The 19,292-nt window shown below is 39.8% G+C and overlaps 1 protein-coding gene across 1 annotated transcript in view; it reads left to right on the plus strand.

The window, feature by feature from the left end:
• Positions 1-18,981, plus strand: part of RUNX2 (RUNX family transcription factor 2) — a 138,994-nt gene extending 120,013 nt beyond the window's left edge. The window contains exons 6-7 of the mRNA XM_049765547.1: positions 16,857-16,922; positions 18,450-18,981. Coding sequence (XP_049621504.1) covers positions 16,857-16,922; positions 18,450-18,928 — 545 coding nt within the window. The 3' untranslated portion in view covers positions 18,929-18,981. The remainder of the gene's footprint in view (positions 1-16,856; positions 16,923-18,449) is intronic.
• Positions 18,982-19,292: the final 311 nt, after the last annotated feature.

Genomic DNA, 19,292 nt, shown 5'->3' on the forward strand with positions numbered 1-19,292 from the left:
GAGGCATCTTCTCTTAGTAGAGTGGGTGGTCCTATTCATATTTGGACTTTTGCAAGCCTTAGGATGTATAGGGTTCTTGTCTACAACATACTGCAGATGATGCTGGAAACCACAACAATGGCTAAGGAGATCAATAACTCAGCCTCTGTTTAAGGAGCATAATCAGAAAATTGGACTCTGGTTATATTTTATTTTCCCTTTTTCTTTTCTTTTTTTTGGGGGGGTGTGTGCATACCTAAAGGTCCTCCTGGCTCTGCACTTAGGCATCACTTCTGGAGGGCTCAGAGGACCATATGGGTGTTAGGGATTGAACCCAAGTTTTCTATCTGGAAGGCAAGCACCCTTCCCATTGTACCATACCTCCTTCCCTACTCTATGTTTTTATTTTTTATTTGTATTTTTGCTTTTGTTTTTGGGCCATACCTAGCAGCACTCAGGAATTACTCCTGGCTCTGCACTTAGAAATCGCTCCTGGTGGGCTTTGGGGACCATATGGGATGCCAGAAATCGAACTTGGTATGTCCCGGGTCAGTTGTGTGCAAGCCCTACTGCTGTGCTACTACTCCAGCCTCTCTGGCTATGTTTTAACAGACTTTTTAAACTGGTATTTGACATGGCACTTGGAAAGCCTAAACTTCTGCCCCAGGTCTCCAGGTGAAGCCTTTTAATACTGCTGTGACCATATTCCCTGATCAGGTCCAAAGAACAAAAACAAAAAAGGACCAAAAAAATTTTTTTTTGCCAAAGTAAACCCCACCTAAATATCATTCTGCCAACATTTTAATTAAAAGGTAAAATTGTCAGGAAAAAATGATAGAGCTTCTGGTTAAATGTTTGGAAATTATTTTTTCTAAAAATGTATAAGAATCAAATATGTGGTCCCAGTTTAGGTGTGGCCAAAGGGAAAGTAAAGCCATTCAGGTTGTGGTAAAAAAGACTCTTGCTATTGAAAGCTGGAAAGCAAATAAATACTGAAAAAACAATTCAACAGGTGAGCATTGGCGTTTGAAATGGGAAAGAACAGAGAGTTGTACAAATCTTACTGTGGATTAGGGTTTTGGACTCCATGACCTTGCACATGTGAGGAGGCCTCTGGCCCAGAGTTCTTAGATGACAAGGGGACTCCCGATTACTTCAGTAGATGGGCCAGGAAAGATGGACTATCAGGGAAGATGTCACCTGGAGGCTGGATCAACACAGGGTGGTAGAGGTTTGGACAGATGCAACAGAACGTGTGATGAAAAAAGACCAGGAGTAAGAGGCATCCATATGGGGAAGGAGAATATATCTTGAGCTCTTGGTATGCTCTAATCCAGGACTATGGAGAGGAAATTGAAAATATGGAGAACACTCAGATAATCTGTTATATTGGCTATGCTGATGGTAGAGATCTAAGGCAAATTGGGTGCAAAGGAAAATAGCAATTAAGTCCAAATTTTTTGTTGTTTGTTTTTGGGGCACACCTGGCTGCACTCAGGGGTTACTCCTGGCTCTACACTCTTGGCAGGCTTGGGAACCATATCGGATGCCAGGATTCAAATCATCATCCTTCTGCATACAAGGCAAATGCCTAACCTCCATGCTACCTCTCCACCCCAAGTTCAAATTTGATAGTAAAAATAAGTGCATTATATAGTTTAGGATTGATCATGATGACCTGATCTAGACAGTTTCAAACATAGAGAAAGCACTCTCTAAGAAATGATCTTATCTCTCCTGGCAGGCTTGGGGGACCACTCCAGCCTCTAACCCCCTGACTTGCTTCCTTTATGAAGAAAACTTTTCTAAGAAGCTCATAATAGGATTGGAATGATAGCACAGCAGGTAGGACGATTGCCTTGTACACAGCCGACCCTTGTTCTATCCCTGGCATCTCATATGGTTCCCTGAGCCTGCCAGGAATGATTTCTGAATGCAGAGCCACGAATAACCCCTGAGCTCCACTGGATGTGGCCCCAAAGCAACAACAAAACGAATAACAAAAAAAGAAAAAAGAAAAGAGAAAGAAGCTCATAGTAGTCTCAGTCTCTGTTACAAACTTTATTAACAATTATACATATTTATTTTGTGGAGAAATATACTAAATTTGAAATATGCATTTTGTATTTCTATAAAATTTTTTTGCATAGTGCATCACATTTTTTATACCCAATTTTAAAAAATTGGAATGGCTGTTGAGATAATGCAGGGGTTAATTTAGTGCATGTGCTGATCTGGGTTTGAACTCTGGCTTCCCATGAACTCCTTAGCATCATGGGGTTTAGCTCTGAGGGACCCTAGCACCATGAGGGTGTCCCTGTTGTTATTTGGCACCACAGGGGCCAAGAAGAACTGCATCCTTGGGCTTTGTTACTGAAACACTCGTTTCAGTGGTAGAATCATCCAGAACACCTCTAGGAATGCCTTGACAACCAACATTATAATTTTATTTCTTGATGAATGGGTACCTTTCTTTAGAGGAACAGTATTTCTAACTGCTGGAAACCCTCATCATTGTTCTAACATGTAGCAGAATCACAGTTTTAGAAGCTGGAAACTCTTAGAAGTGATTTAATAAAGTTAGTTTCATGGCTCTACCACTGAGGAATGTCAGAGAGGGAAGGGATTCTGCCTTTGATAATTCTGGTTGTTAGGGTCAGCAACCGCTATCCCAGCTGCTAGAATGGTGTTCCCAAATGAATTTCTCCTTTTTCATTTCTGATAGACTTAGTATAGCCATATTTCCTCTGTACATATTCTATATCCTCTGTAACTTGAAGAAAACACAATAGAACTCGAACTACCTGCCCCTCATCTTATACCTCCTCCTTTTGTTGTTGTTGTTGTTGTTGTTGTTGTTGTTGTTGTCGGGCTGTGGTTGAATCACACCCAGCAGTGCTCAAGATTTACTCCTGACTCTGCACTCAGGATTCATTCCTAGCAGGCTTGAGGGCCATATAGGGTGCCAGAGGTTGAACCCAGGGCAGCCATATGCAAAAAAAACTACTCTACTCTCTGTACTATCACTCCAATCCTTCTCCTCTCCTCTTTTACTCTGACATCAAATTGACATGAAGAGACTGAACAATTTTTATCCTATATATGTGACAGCACTCTCTCTCTTGAGCCATCCTCAGCTGTTTTGCTCACATCTGGAGTGGACTGGCCCCACAGGCTGGGAAAATAAGGCTTGGCTTCTCTGGGCCTGGCAGAATGACTGAGTTCCAGGAGCTCCTGTTCATTTGTCCCCCTGCCGAGTTAGCAGACCAATTCTCCCCACTTGGCTTTCAGTGATCAAAACAAGTAGCTCTTCTTAGCCACCTTTAATACATAATTAGGTGTGTCTGTTTATATTTGAGAGACACAGGGCTCCATGTCCAAAGAAATACAAGGAGCCTGGGAGCAGCCACAAACAGATGTTGAAAATGTCCATTTGTAGGGAGTTTATTACTCTAGCGCCAGGCATAAACATTGAAGATTGAAACCCCTTCTGAAGGGCTGAATGTACAGATCGAGAGGTGAATTGTTAAAAGAAGGAACGAAAGTGAAAGGATCTCCTTTTTTTTTTCTGATTTGCTCTACTATTTGTTTATCTCCTAAAGGAAAATTTTGCTCTTTGGTGTTGGCTGCTTGAAGGCATTTGCCAAATGCTTAACTATCTGGAGGGTTTTCTTTCTTTCTGAGAAACCACTTTGAGAACAAGGCTCTATGTAACTAAGATGTGTTTGTTTTTGTTTAAGTCACTCAGAAGAGAAATCATCTCTTGTCCATTGTTAAAAGAGAGGTTTCAATCAAAGGAAAATTCTACATATTCTAAAATATACAAACAACTCTTTGAAACTGATGCCAAATCAAACTCTAAAAGGCACGTTTTTCTTGCAGAAGTTTTGAGTTAATTCTGTGTGCAGGGCTTGAGTGGAAAACTCTGAGACCAACAGAGGAACGAGTTACTACAACACTACATTGGGATACAGAAATTATATAAGCAGAATTGTCTGATGAGACTCTAGACTCTCATACATGGTTTCAGATTAAATCCTAGCAACCAAGATAAATGACTTTCAAAGCAGGTCAGTTGTCAGTTAAATTATAGGTAGCTCTTTGGTCTCTGATGTTATTGGATATAAATATTCAATAGGAGAAAACATGCCAGTCATCGAACTTAAAGTTTTCAGTTGAAATATTGCCTCATATTAAAGAGTCACCATCTTTTCATCTAAAAGGGATTGTATTAGGATGAAAAGTAGTAGAATCTGTGGGAGAGGCAGAATTTAGGAACCAGATAATAAGGTTGTGGTTCTATTACCAGGTAGCCATGCCACTAAACTTCCATATCAGTTAGTTTTCGTTCTACTTACTTCACAAGGTATTTGTGCAGTTAAACCAGATCAAGTAACAATAGTGATAACTTAAAAATATACATAACTCAATTTCAAGGGACTGTTATAGAAGTGGGGATACCATAACTGAGGGAATAATGTAAACAAGGCAAGGGAAAAATGGGAAAAGGGTCCCTTAGACCTAGAATGTAGAGTTGATGAAGTAGATTAAGACAAGACTGATGAGGTAAGTTGGGATGTATTCTTTCTTTTAATTTTAGTTTTAAAAATTTGCTTCCATGTTTATTTAGGTACCATGATTTACAATGAAGTTAATAGTTACAACACTATCTTCATCAGAATTTCTGTATTCCTCTATTATTGTCTTTTAGATCTCCTTTCATTCTACACCTCTCTTTTAGCAAACTCACTTAAGTAGACCCCTGACTTTCAGGGTCATTTACCTTTGATCCTTTTTACCTTTGGGATAAGAATTTTCCATCAAATTTTTGCTACATGCCCAATATGGAGATATAGAATTGTACATATACCTGAGTAAAAAATGTGATATAAAGGGGCCAGAGGAGTGGTGCAAGCGATAGGGCATTTGCCTTGCACACGCTGACTTAGGACAGACTGCAGTTTGATCCTACAGCATCCCATATGGTTTTCCAAACCAGGAGCTATTTCTGAGTGCATAGCCAGGAAAGCGTGGCCCAAAAACAACAACAAAAAAAGTGACATAAAGTAATAGAGCAGGTAGACAGTCATGAACAAGGAAATTCATAGGAATCAGAAAGTTGAACCAGGATTCAGGAGCCCAGATAAGTCATCAGGACAGAAGATACAACTCACAGATAAAAGTGTGTCTTGATTCCAAGCCAAGCCTTTGCCTCTACCAGGAAGCTTTTTTAGATTTCCCTGCTGGGCAAGAATCATACCTCATGGACAGTTAACACAGCCCTCCCTGGGGCAGGTAAATAAATAGCTAATCTGAGTGTAGAAGGAAAGAGGCAAAGAAGAGACTGAGTCTTAGAAGCATGAATCCACTTCAAGTTCTGGATCCTAGAACCTGGGTCAGTTTGAGACACGTTTTGAAGATTTAGAATTACCTCAAGACTGTTGGTTGGACCACACCAAGGCACTAAGTCTTTTGGGGTCTTTCAGAGAAGTAAATTTGCACACCGTATGGCCACACTTATCAGGTTTGAGGTTCACTGCTTGGGGATAGATGACTGCTATGGGGAAATTCTTAGGCAGGGCTTGCACCCCTTACATATAGAGCTTGAAGATCTATGCCTGTTGGAGAATGTAGAGAACTGGCACTCCATCTGAAAACATGAGGTGTTCATTAAGACATTAAGAGGTGCTGTTTAAATAAAAAATTAAAAAAGAAATCTTTAGAAGAATTTCTTTCTTTTCTTCTTTTCTTCTTCCTTCTTCTTCTCCTTCTTCTTCTCCTTCTCCTCCTCCTCCTCCTCCTCCTCCTCCTCCTCCTCCTCCTTCTTCTTCTTCTTCTTCTTCTTCTTCTTCTTCTTCTCCTCCTCCTCCTCCTCCTCCTCCTTCTCCATCTCCTCCTCCTCCTCCTCCTTCTTTTTCTTCTTCCTTCTTTCTTCTTTCTTCTGACATTAAAAGTGTGGTGGAATGTGGTCTCTTTTTCCAGTTAAAATACATCTTCTAAAGATTTGCTTTTTTTTTTTTAAATCAAGCCTTGGTCTAGGACAGGGTGGATGAAGTCAATTGATTTAGGATTCTGACTCAGGGTTTTTTGTTTGTTTGTTTGTGCCATGCCTTGACCAGTGCTCAGGAGTTAATCCTAGCTCTGACTCAAGAATTATTTCTGGCAGACTCTGGGTTCCATACGGAATGCAGGGGATCCAATCTGGGTCAGCTGTGTGCAAGGCAAAGAACCTATCCTCTGTACTATCACTTGTCAGATTCTGATTCTTTTTAAAAATATTTTATTTAAACCACTGTGATTTACAAAATTCTTCACAGTTAGGTTTCAGACACACAATGATTCGGAACCAATCCCATCAGTTTCAACCTCCCTCTACCAATGGTCCAGAGTACATCTCATGCTGCAACCCTCTACCCCTAGCCTGCCAGCATAACAAGCCAGTTTAATTTTGATTATTAAAGTTTGGGTCTCATTAAAAGACATTATTGTAATAATGCCCAGAGATGTGGGCCTGAAGCTCACCTCGAGGAGGGGTGAGTGCAGTTAGAACACTAACAACAAACAAGACAAAGTTAATGAGTGAGAGAAGTAGAATGCCTGTCTTGATTACAGGAATGGGATGTGGTGGAGAGATGGGGTACATTGGTGGTTGGAATGTTGCACTGGTGAAGGGGGGGTGTTCTTTTTGTGACTGAAATCCAACTACAGTCATGTCTGTAATTATGGTGTTTAAATAAAGATATTATAAAACGTTTGAGTCTCATGATTTTACTATTGTTGACTCTGGCTTTGCTAGTTAGCTCTGTCCTTTCTTAATACCACCAAAGCACCTGAGACCCTTTGACCTTTGTCCCTCATTCTTTCATATTTATGTTTTTCTTCCTCCACTCAATTTTTTTCCTACTCTTCATTATATTCTGGGAACTACAGTGTTCTTGACAACCCCCATATAAACCATTTCATTTCTTCATACAGTTATTCTAAATACCACATATATATGATATCATTCCATAGCCTTCTTCTGGCTTACTTCTTTTAATGTAATACTTTTAGTTCCATCCATATTGCAGAAAATTGAATAACTGCATCATTTCTTCCAGCTCTTTAGTATTCTATATACTCTGATCTTCTGAAAGATCCCATCTTTTCAGTATCTGGATCTCTTAGTTCAAATATTATGGGAAGGAGGGACTATTTGGAGGTGGAGCTATTTCCCCTTTGCTATCTGCTTTTGGTAAGTTCTTACTTCGAAGAATGTAATCCGATGTTATATCCTGGGAACAATGAATGATTTACTTAAGATCCTTGTAATGTATGAAGACTGAGTCAATTGTGACAAATACAAAGTCCCCACTAGACCCCCTCTCAGTTGCACATTTCATACTTTATCCATACCCCAGAATGTCACTGATAATTGATCAGAACTCTTTGATCATGGCCCTCCAAGTAGGCCTCTCAGTTAAAATTTGCATGGAAATGATACCACATTTCTGCACCATGTGGTAGGCCATGGTTCTTGGCCCTACAAGTTTAGACACAGTTCCTGGCCACCAGTCACTGATCTGAAACTTTGAAAAAGTCAACTACCATAGCACCTTTTAGCCTGTCTTGCTTCTTTAATGTAAAGTAGGTGATATTGTCTGCCTCACTGCACAGAGGTTTACTTATTTACACATTTTACTTAAAAAGGCCAAGCAGTGGTATGTATGGTCTGTCTACATATCTAAACCACAAGCCAAGAACACTGAAAGCATGAGATCCAAATGACAATAACAAACTTAAATATCTGCCTTTTAAGAAGGCAGGCTAAGAGGGAGGAGGGAATGTGGGGATATTTGTGGAGGCAAGTTGACACTGGTGTCAGATGAAACTCAACTATGAATGACTATATCTATAGTGGTGCCTTAATATTAAAACATTTTAATGTAAAAAATTAAGGACATCAGTGACGTAAATGCTTCTGGATTGAATTCCTGGAATCTCAGTTGCTGAGTTAGACACAATGCCTTTTAGTAAATTTGGGTCACACTATGGGATAGTGTGAATCTTATAACACTTACAAATTCCCTATGTTTGAGGAATAGCAAAAGACTGGCCTGGTAAGCAATAACTATGCTGGTGCCCAGCTCTCATCAACCTCAAGTCAGAACATTCCTAAACAATGGAGCTAGGCTTACTCCCAAACTTGCAAGAAACATTTAGACTTTTCCATTGAAGTACCACCAAAACAAAAAGAAACTCCAGGCCTCCTTCACTGCCCAAATTATTGCCAACCTGTTGATATAACCCCAAACAACCCCAAGTTTTTCAGGGGAGAATGTTTTCAAGTCTCTTGTTTTTTCTTAAGATGCATGTGCATTTTTTTTTTGCTTTATCAAATGCCTCTCTTTGTTTTAGTATCAAAATATTGTTTTACTTAACAATATCAACTCAGTGGCCCTCTCTAAAAAAAACCCTCCTCCATGTGAACCCTCTTGTATTTCATGCCTTCCAATCAGCTAGGCTTTGGTGTCTAATATATAACATCTCAACCAGTTCATAAATTTCTGCTTTTAATATAGCCCTTGTTACCACTAGCATGGGCTGCAAGAAAAATACCAGCCTGCCCCTTCTGCATGCAGTGTCTTTTTTTTTTTTTCCTTTTTGGAAAGATTTATTTAGGAACAATTTATCATTTAGTTGCAATTTTTTTTTAAATAATCTTAATTGGCCACATATGTTATCAAATAAGAACTGGTCTTCTGGCTCCTGCCGCCCCTCGGTGGCCCCGCCTTCACAAGCGCACATGCGCACAATGTTCTGCCAGGATATCAGAAAATTAATTATGCCATTCTGGGCAGATACCATCACAGGAAAACCTCCCTCAGATTTAAGATAAGATTACCAATGCTGAAACTGTTATTTTTAGGATGGAATAGCTATTGCTTTCAAACCTCTTTCCCTCTTTTTTCCCCCCCAGTTCCTCCTCTCTTAATTGTGGCTCCATGTTTTGGTAGCCATAAGTCATTAGTGGTTTTTAATTTCTCTGAAACTGAAATAAGGTCTGAAAGGGTGGATTTGTCCCCCTTTTACTCCCTTTTTTTCCCCTTTTCTCCTCCCCTACACCCTTCCCAGCTAATCGGAGGAACGCAACCACATCTGAAGCCACTTGGCTCATTATGAATTTCATGGAAACTGATTCTCTGAAAGCGTTTCCATATGTGAGTTCCCAATATATCCCATCCTCTCTAAATGGGAGCACAGACGTGTGCAAGGGCTGGAAATGGCTTCAGGATGTGACAAAGCAGTCAGATGACCGCCACGGCACGGTGGGTGGCCCCTTCTGAAAGACACGGTGTCCTGGGTGCTGGCCTCCTTCCTGCATCGGATCTGGTTTCAAAGACCATCCACCCTTCCGAGCCTTTAAAAAGTTCTTAATCAAGACCTCGCATGAAGATCTCTCTTTTTTCCCCCTCTCTATTTCTCCTCCCTCCTATCCCTCTTGGCTCCTTCCTTCTCTCCTGCTCTCTTCCTATAGGCCCGCACATAGTGCTCAGACATCTATAGAATGTCTCTTTCCCTTTCCCAGAGAGGAAATCTAGTATTCCAACAATATCTTGAAATTTGGGGGTGGGTTTAAGAAATGGTTGGAGTTTCTGAAAATTGCCAGATTTCCCCACCCCCACCCCTTTTTTTTCCATCACATACTTTTTTGTAGCCTTAGGATCAGCTGCTTTTCCAAAATTTGTGAGCATGCAGTGGAAAAGTACAATTCATTACAACACGGAAAATAAATATTTATACTGGATAGTTGAGGCACTTTTCCTCTCCTTTGCAAAACGATGCAGTTTGCTAGTCTGACCTTTCATTATCTTTTTTTTTTTTAAATAAAAGGATTTCAAATTCTCATTTGCTGGTTTCATTAGCGTGATCTCATATTTCTCCCACATACAGGTACATATTTCCAATTATCATCTAGTGAAATTCAAAATAAAACTAATGATAGATCTTGGATCAATTTAACGTGAGATGCCTAATTTAGGGATATCAAGAAATTGATGTAAAATTCCTTCAAACTTTCATCTGATACATGCAAAATAATATACATAGAGTATAAAATTTATCTTTGGATAATGTATACATAGCTTTCTCTCTTGTGTATGTTGCCTGCTTGAGATTATGCTAGTGATTCATTTTCAGGCACAAATTTAAAATCATACCTATCTTAGAGCTTTACTATGCCCTTGGTGGAATTTCAAAGAAGAAACATCTGTTTTCAAGTTTCTTATTCCTCATCTGCTTTCTTTTTTGTTGGAAAATGAAGAAGATTACTTAAAGTCAATGTTTCTTTCTCTGGTAAAGGATGGCACACCTGGGGTGTCCTTGTCTTGTGCAGCTTTTAGGCTTGCTCTGGTTTTGGGGTGCCATACCCAGCTGTGTTCAGGTACCTAGCTCTGTGCTCAGGGACCAACTGTGATGCCAGGCATAAAACCTCAGGTGGCCGTAGGCAAGGCCAGTGTCTTACCAGATCTCTCCAGCCCTTCCGGTGAGCTTCCTGGTCAGGCAGAAAGAAGAGTAGGGCTCCTGTGTCAGGGGAGGGCAAAGCGAGGCTCTGGTGTTGGTTTTGAGTCTTTGGCCTTAAGAGGAGGGTTCCTCTAAAGGAGTACCGGGGTGTGAACTTGGAGAAGTAGGATAGAGGACTCTGAATATGCCAACAGCCTCCTTGTTCTTTGTTCCTTCTTTCAAACTTGCTTAGTTGTGCCTTGTGCAAAGCTGACTAGCATATGCTTCAGCAGGGGCAGAGAGGGTGACTCTGGTGGTCAGGTTTTGTGGCTTGTGTGACCTGAGAAGTGGTGTGTAAGTGGAAGGATTTCTTCTTTTGTGGATTCTTAGAATGCAGATGTGAGGAAGCACAGGGCTGCTCCCTTACGTAGCCTCATGGGAGTGCCCTATGAGAAAATGGAGCACTTCACAATGACTGACCTAAGATCCAGCACCATCTATTAGTCTTGTGACATTGCTCAGTCCCATTGAGTCATCAGGCATCCATTTTTCGTCTGTAAACGTCATCTACAATTCCTGATGATTTTGATGCACTGACTGTGAATTCATCTATAATGAATCTAGGTCACATAGGAGTTGAACTTCTATTGCCTTTACTACCCACATCAAATACATCCTATACCTAAATGGTCACATTTGCCCCAGGATGGGCTGGAGAGATAGCATGAAGGTAGGACATTTACCTTGCATGCAGAAGGACGGTGGTTTGAATCCCGGCATCCCATAGGGTCCCCCAAGCCTGCCAGAAGTAATTTCTGAGCGTAGAGCAGAAAGAACCCCTGAGTGCTGCCGGGTGTGACCCAAAGACAAACAAACAAAAAAACAAAACAAAACATTTGCCCCAGGATCTTGAGAGGCTCAGCCAGTCTTCTCCTAGGTCAGCACTTTTGTCCTTACCTTTTTATCTATCTCTTTACCTACCCTAGTGTAGACATCTCCCACCATACCCCAGCCCCATACAGCCTTTGAAGCAGGACAGGTGCTGGGAATGAATACCACTGGTGTCAAACGAAAGGGGTCCACTCTGCTGGTTTGTGACCCTGTGAGAAAGATTACATAATGATGCTGGAAAGATTTTCAGTATTCTCTAATATTCTAGGTATGGAGTGGTTTTTGAATTATGTTTTAGTTTTGATAACAGCATGGCTTAATGCTTATTATAATAATTTTCCCCTAATGAATCAAAAATATACTAGCCACTGTATAGAATTTCTAATGTTGAAATAGTTTGCATAACTATCCATCCAATACATCCATGTTTACAAACTTTAGTATGTATAGTAAATTATATATAGTAAAATATAGTAAAATTAGGGGACATGAGAGGAAAATAAATCATAACTAAATATTTAAAGCTTACATTGTCATTGAAAAACAAACTATGAAACAGTAACAGTTAAGCTAATAATTCAATAATATAAAAGACTAATATGGATTATAATGCTATGCGTGGAACAAGAGAGAAGTAGGAAATGACATATCCAAAAAGTCACAGACTGGCAACATGTATGTGGGAGCACAGGTGAGAACTTTCAGAGAACTTTCTTTGGTTTTTGGGCTACACCCAGTGGTGGCCAGGGGTTACTCCTAGCTTGGGGGACCATATGGGATGCTGGGGATCGAACCTGGTTTTGTCCTGGATCAGCTGCATGCAAGGCATATGCCCTACCGCTGTGCTACCATTCTGACCCCTTTCAGAGAACTTTAACAGCAGAATTTGAAGTACTCACACATAGGCTGGGTTCTTATAGGAAGGTTAATACAGTGCACTGTGCTTTGTGTGAGATTTGCCCCACTAGCAATTCCTGCCGTTTTAAAGGCCCCAACTGAAGCTTTGAAGTTAGCACCTCATTGCCAAGAAGCATGATGACTTTTCATTCTGTACTTTTTTGCCCTGACATGGAAAAATTGGACAGAGGAACCTTAAATGCGCTACATATGTTCCACCTACATTCAAGCAAGGCTCCTTTTCCTTCCCTCTCCCTTAGTGTGCCAGTTCCACTGCTCAGAGGTACCACACGTCCCCCTACCAGACCCAAAGGCAAGTCCTGAAACTGTTATTATTTTTAAATTCTCATTTTCTTTTAATTGGAGCTCTCCTTGCCAGTTTTCAAGCAACTATTGCTTAATGAGGACCTACTAAGTGAGAATGAGAAAGTCCTAACCTGAAAGGTGCTATTTCATTGTATCTAAGCACTGGGCAGGAGATCAAGCTCATCCAGTACAGTCTGACGTGGTTTTGCTTTCCATTCTTTTCATTACCCACTATCAGCCAGTGTCCAAACATTATGTAGCATAAGATTTTTTTTTTCTGTTGGTTCTCAGGATTTCCTCTTGACTCTGCACGTAGGGCTCAGAAAACCATATGTGGCTCTTAGGATTAAACCCATATTGAATTTGTGCTAGGCAAACACTCTACTCACTGCATACTTCAGCTCTCATAAGATATTTTATGATATCATAGCCACAGAGCTTTTATGACAGCATGTTGTTCTAATAAGTTAATCCTATATTTAGTCATTGTTCATCCCTTCCAATGCTTAGTTTACAAATGTGACTATTAAAGGTAGGGTTCTATAGGAAAACCTCTTGCCATAAGGTTTGGTTTTCTTTTTGCTCCACATGCAGCTGTTTTCAGGGCTTACTCCTGGCTCTGCTCTCAGAAATTACTCCTGGTGTGCTTTGGAATCATATGGGATGCTAAGGGATTGAACCTGCATTATCTGCATGCAAGGCAAATGCCCTTTCCACTGTTCTATTGCTCAAATTCCATATCTGCGATTTTCTCAAAATGAAGAGGAGACTTACTGCTTCATTAGACTTTTTTTTTGGGGGGGGTCATTCCCAGCAGTGCCCAGGGGTTACTCCTGGTTCTTCACTCAGGAACTACTCTTGGTGGTGCTTAGGGGACTGTCTGGGATTCTGGGGATGGAACCCAGATCAGCCACATGTACGTCAAATATTGTGCTATCTCTTTGGCCCCTAGACATCTGTCCTTTCAGATCACCCTTCATTAAGGAGTCAAGACAACCAGCCTTAGAAAGCAGTGTGAGAAAGGTGTGAAGTGTGGGACTTCAGACCATGAGAATCAGAGATCAGAGGTTCTATTTTATTTTCCCTTATCTTGGTTTCATTTCTTCCCACCACTTTTTTCCATTTGCTCTGAAGATCCAACAAACCTGTTTGGGTAAAAAAGAAGCTATTTTCTTTTTTCCTCAGAATTTTTTTTTGGGGGGGAAGGGGTAGAGAGAGATGGCTTAATTTTTATTTGGGCTTCATGGGCATTTTATTAATATATTTTCTCCAATGCATGTTAGGGCACTGAAACATTGGCTGCAAGACTCTTGTCGCTCTCTTTATGACAGCTCCATTTGTCTGCCAGCTGCCGGCCAGGGGCTGGGAGTGCAGACAGCAATTCTGGAATGAAATGCATCGATAGGAAACCAGCAAGTACTAGGGGAATTCAACCTTTGCCCTTACTCTCCTGCACAATATGCCATAAGCAACTGAACTAATTGCTTACTATTTAGCAGATTAGATCAACAACAAGACCTAAAGGACTTGTTAATACTAATCCAAACATAATAATTTACTGGAACAACACTTAGGCACTTGCCAATTTTGTTTAAGTATTTTAAAGAAAATTTGTCCATATAAACAGACTATTAGGGCAGCATGCATATATTTTATATAATGTATATCATGTATACCTATATAGTATTGTATTACAGTAAACTACAATTATTTTATTTTAATTATTATTGTTTATCTCAGTTTACTTATGTCAATCTTTGTAAACAGTGTATCTTTGTCTATCATCTGTCTATTCATCCATCCATCTCTATCTAGCTATCTATCTCTTTATTTTTGTGATTGTGTCAGATTTCTTAAGATCTCAGTGATAGAATCATATATGTACTAATGACTAGGCTCTCCCAAGCTTTATAATTTTTTAGAGTAAATGACTTCTGTGCTCTGGAGTTCAACTTCTCTCTCTGTCAACTGGTTATAGTGGGACTAATCTCTAAACCATAAAGGAACATATGAGATTTCTCCCTCAGACTACCCCATCTAAGGAGAAGAGGATAAGTGGGGGCATTGGTAAATCTGAAAGCATGGTCTCAGACTTTACAAGTGCAAAATTTTCCTCAAGTCACTTAATTTATGTAAAAAATATATAAAAATATGTAAAAAATACTTTAGTGTAACATTGTACTTCATGTCCTATTCATGTTTACAGTAGAGTATACTATCTCCAAGTTGAGTAAAACTAACCCATTGGAAAAATTAACTACGTTCATCTTGGGATTCAAATAAGTCTTGGAAGTTTCCTGACTTTATCAATCATCAGTAGGCTGCAGTAAGGAGTTTTAAACACTGAGTTTAAGACTACCAGAAACATTAGGGGGAGTTACCCTTTTATAAAATTAAGGGGACTTAACCCTTTATAAAACTAGATTGGAATAATAGTACTTTCAGAATTCTTCAGGTATTCATCTGACCCTTTTAATAAGTAAACCTTCTATTTTCTTAATTTTAATGGATAGAAACTCTACCTATTCTTTAGGTTTATAATTGTAATGCAGCTAGGAATGGGCAGAAAAAATGGTGTACTCAAACCAAACTCAAAATAACCCAATAAGGTGGCCTGAAAATAAAACTAAATACACGGACAAAGCAGAGATGAAGAGTGTAATCACAATCCTATTTCAAGAAAATGTAATAGTATTTACTTCTGCAAGAGTGAATATTAATATATGGAAGAACAGGAATGCTTTTATGGCTTTTTTCTTTTGGTTGTTTTGTTTTTAGGCCACACCCAACTCTGTCAAGAATTTATTCTTGGCTCTGTGTTTAGGGTTCACTCTTAGTGGGGCTTCAGGAAACCATCTGGGGTACCAGGGATTGACCCCATGCCAGCTGTGTGCAAGACAAGCACCCTACTTGCTGTACTGTCTATCTAGTCCTTTATTTGATCTCTTTATAAGTTCAGGATTGCTTCCATCTCTCTATCAGACTGGCACAGAAAGTGATATTGACCCTGTGATCCTGTGTGTGGAAAGTTTTTAATATTTTTTCTTCCAAAACACACTGCTGTATCTTTTAGAGACATTTGTTGGTAACCCTAAATGACTAGGCAAATTCCAGAATGTTCTATTTTTTTTGTAAGTTATAAAAATTACCAGCTAATCCCTTTAAAGTCCAGAACTTCTCTTTGCCCAGAAGGAATTAATCTCAGGACATTACGGTCTCAAGTGACTTAAAAACAATTGGTCAGAATTCTGTAAACCTAGCAGAAATTTGTTGCATTGTTTTCTATAAACCATAGCCAGAGCTTATTAATTGGAAAATGAATGTCAGTTTGCATTAGTTGGCATCTATAAACCAAAAAAAAAAAAAAGGTTATAATGAACCTGGCATGTGATGTATAATAAAAACATCAGCAAAATGTATCTCAGGTGAAATAGGAATAGTTTGGGGGGAGTGGGTAGATAAATTTGAAACCATATTGGAGTTTGCTGACAGGGTCCCCATAAATGGTTTTAATGGGCTTCTGCATCAAAATCAAGGAAACCGCATGGAATTTTAATCATGGCTATTGTATACTTTAAGTACAAATATTCAAGGGAAGTATTTTTCACACTGAGAAGCCTATCTGTGGCAGATCTGTGCTTGTTGGGGGTCAGACCTTGCTGTTTTAAGTGTGACTTCTTTCCCTTTGAAATTGCTCATGTTATTCTGCTTTCTCTCACACGATTGCAGAATTGAACTTAATGAGTCCAGAAGTGGCCTGCCTCCAGCTATTAGCTCCACTGCCTCAAGTTCACCTAGCTGCTCCACAGTGAGCTATCTGGCCTGGGAGAACATCTGTGGCCTCCATTTAGTGTCTGTATCGTGTCGGCCGTGTGTCAGCTTGGGGCGGGTGCAGACGGTCCATCTCATCTGCTCTCATTTGAGATTCTGTCATAATTACTACATCTACAAGTGTTGAACTTGAGCTTGTCAGAAGTTGGTATTGTGGGGGCTTAGGTAGAGGCCAGTTGTGGATGGAAGAATTTATAAAAAAAAAACAGAGTAACAGTCTGGGCTGTGTTAGTTTTGGTTTGTCATCTTGAAAGTGTTTGCTTCTGGTATGAGAAGCTGCTTACTGCTTTATTATTTTTTTTTAAATCCTCTGCTTATGGGCCTGTAGATGTGGGGAAAGCCCTAACGTGGGGTGGGAATGTTTCTGCCTCCTTTTTCCCCATGACCATTGCTTCTTCTAACATGGACTTCATGGTGCTTAGAATGTTAGTGCTGGAAGGGAACTTAGAGCTCATCCCCTCATTTTACAGATGATGACACAGCCACGTCTGACTTCTGCCTCTGGCCTTCCACTCTCAGTAAGAAGAGCCAGGCAGGTGAGACTTTTAACCATTGCTGGGCTGGGCTGGGTGGGGCTCACTGATCAGAACTCTCCGATTTGTGAGAATAACTTGGGTTAACTGTATGTTTTCTCGTAAACAATTACTTTTTGCCACGAATGCACATAATGATTCTTAGCCCTAGTAGGGTATGAAGGTCACAGACAACGTGTCTTTAAGGAAAATGAACAGCCTTTCATAGAAAAGTTTCACGGTGATTTCTTTCAGAGTGTTGGAGAGCAAGGTCTAAATAAAAATAGGCCGAGGCCTTTGAACGACTTTTGAGAGTTGCTTTGTGCTTTTCTGTATAGCTAAAAGTGAGAGGAAAAGCAAATATGCGAGGTCCAAAGAATTGTTAGATGATAGAAGGGATCAAAATGTCAACCAGAGTCCTGGTATTATGAAAGGCCTCATCTCAATTTTTCTCTATTTTAGAAATATTCTAACCCAAGTTTAAAGATCACAGCTCTAAAATTTTAGGCATTTCAGATGACTAATCCCCATATGAAGTGGTTCCTAATTGTGGTTTCATTTCATTCATTTATATTGCTTAATGCTACATTAAAAAGTAAAATAAAGTCTACTAGTATTGTAGTAAACTTCAAATGTAGTACCAGGAATATGTCAAGGGGGTAGGTAGTGAATTTTGGCAGTTGACTGACTTTATATTTTAGGGGAGAACCATCTTTGCCTCTCAGATATGGGTTCAAATTGGCCTGAAGTTACTTCTTTAGCATAGGTGGTACAAAGGTCTGATGACTGGATGTTGATGTATTCTCTGGTTTTCCCCAGTAAGCCTTATAAAACAAAACAAAACAAAACAAAAACCTATCCTCCACACCTGCCTGAGCTGCCATTCCACCAGCATGTCTTGAAATGCTGAATTCCTAGAAATGGCTCCCCAATACACGGAAATATGGTTTGATTTCAATATACTTTAATTTTTGAGGTCTTTAACTTAGTCAAAGAATATTATAATAATAAGACTTACAAATTGAAGATTAAATGTTGAAAAAAGTTATAGGGTGTCTTTTTGGTATTCGTTTATTAATGAAAGGGCAGACCAAGAACACCAACATTGATTATTTTGGAATTTTTTTTATATTGGGTTGAAGAAATAAAAAAGTTTGTCCAAATTAGTAAAAACGTTCACTTTCAGATATCTGAAATGTACCTAAGAAAAGATAAAATAAGATCATTGAGGAGTCTGTAGTAAATTTTGGTGAGTGATTCTGTGTAATTAGTATGTTGAGTTGGTTTATACATATGACCTAGCACACACTGGGGTTTTTAAAGCCCTTTGGGATGATCTAGGCAAGGGGATGAACAACTTAAGATAAATACTGCTAAGATTGTAAAGTGGAAAGAAAAAGAAAAGAAGACTGCATAGTGACCAGTGCTTTGGAAGGTCTGATTGTAGCTTGCTGTTCCTTTTTTTAATGTTTTTTTTCTTGTAAAAATTCTATCATTATTTTAATTAATATTTACAGATTTTTCCCTCCCATCTTCTGTTATAATTTTTAGGTGCATCAGAACTGGGCCCTTTTTCAGACCCCAGGCAGTTCCCAAGCATTTCATCCCTCACTGAGAGCCGCTTCTCCAACCCACGAATGCACTATCCAGCCACCTTTACTTACACCCCGCCAGTCACCTCAGGCATGTCCCTCGGGATGTCTGCTACCACTCACTACCACACCTACCTGCCACCACCCTACCCCGGCTCTTCCCAAAGCCAGAGCGGACCCTTCCAGACCAGCAGCACTCCATATCTCTACTATGGCACTTCATCAGGATCCTATCAATTCCCCATGGTGCCGGGGGGAGACCGATCTCCTTCCAGAATGCTTCCACCATGCACCACCACCTCGAATGGCAGCACGCTATTAAATCCAAATTTACCTAACCAGAATGATGGTGTTGACGCTGATGGAAGCCACAGCAGTTCCCCAACTGTTTTGAATTCTAGTGGCAGAATGGATGAATCTGTTTGGCGACCATACTGAAATTCCTCAGCGATGGGAACCATATCCCAAATGTATTGATATATACATATAGAGAAAGGGTGCACATATATATATGTATATTGATTAGCTTTCTACAAAGTGCCTATTTTTAGAAGATTTTTCACTTCGCTCAGTCGTGGTCTTGCAACCATAAGAGGGTAGAGATACTCAGAAGCCAAAGGCCCAAGAGAGACAATCATACATATCAGGTTTCACATGGTTTTCTGTTTAAAACGTATTTTCTAAGCCAAGGAAAAAGGTATTTGTGGTGTTGTTGTTGTTGTTGCTGTTGTTTTGTGTTATCACACATAACCTGTTCATATGCCAATTTAGAGAGGTGGACTCCAAGTTCAGGAGGAAGAAG

Source organism: Suncus etruscus, chromosome 18 (assembly GCF_024139225.1).
Source record: "Suncus etruscus isolate mSunEtr1 chromosome 18, mSunEtr1.pri.cur, whole genome shotgun sequence".
Lineage (NCBI taxonomy): Eukaryota > Metazoa > Chordata > Mammalia > Eulipotyphla > Soricidae > Suncus > Suncus etruscus.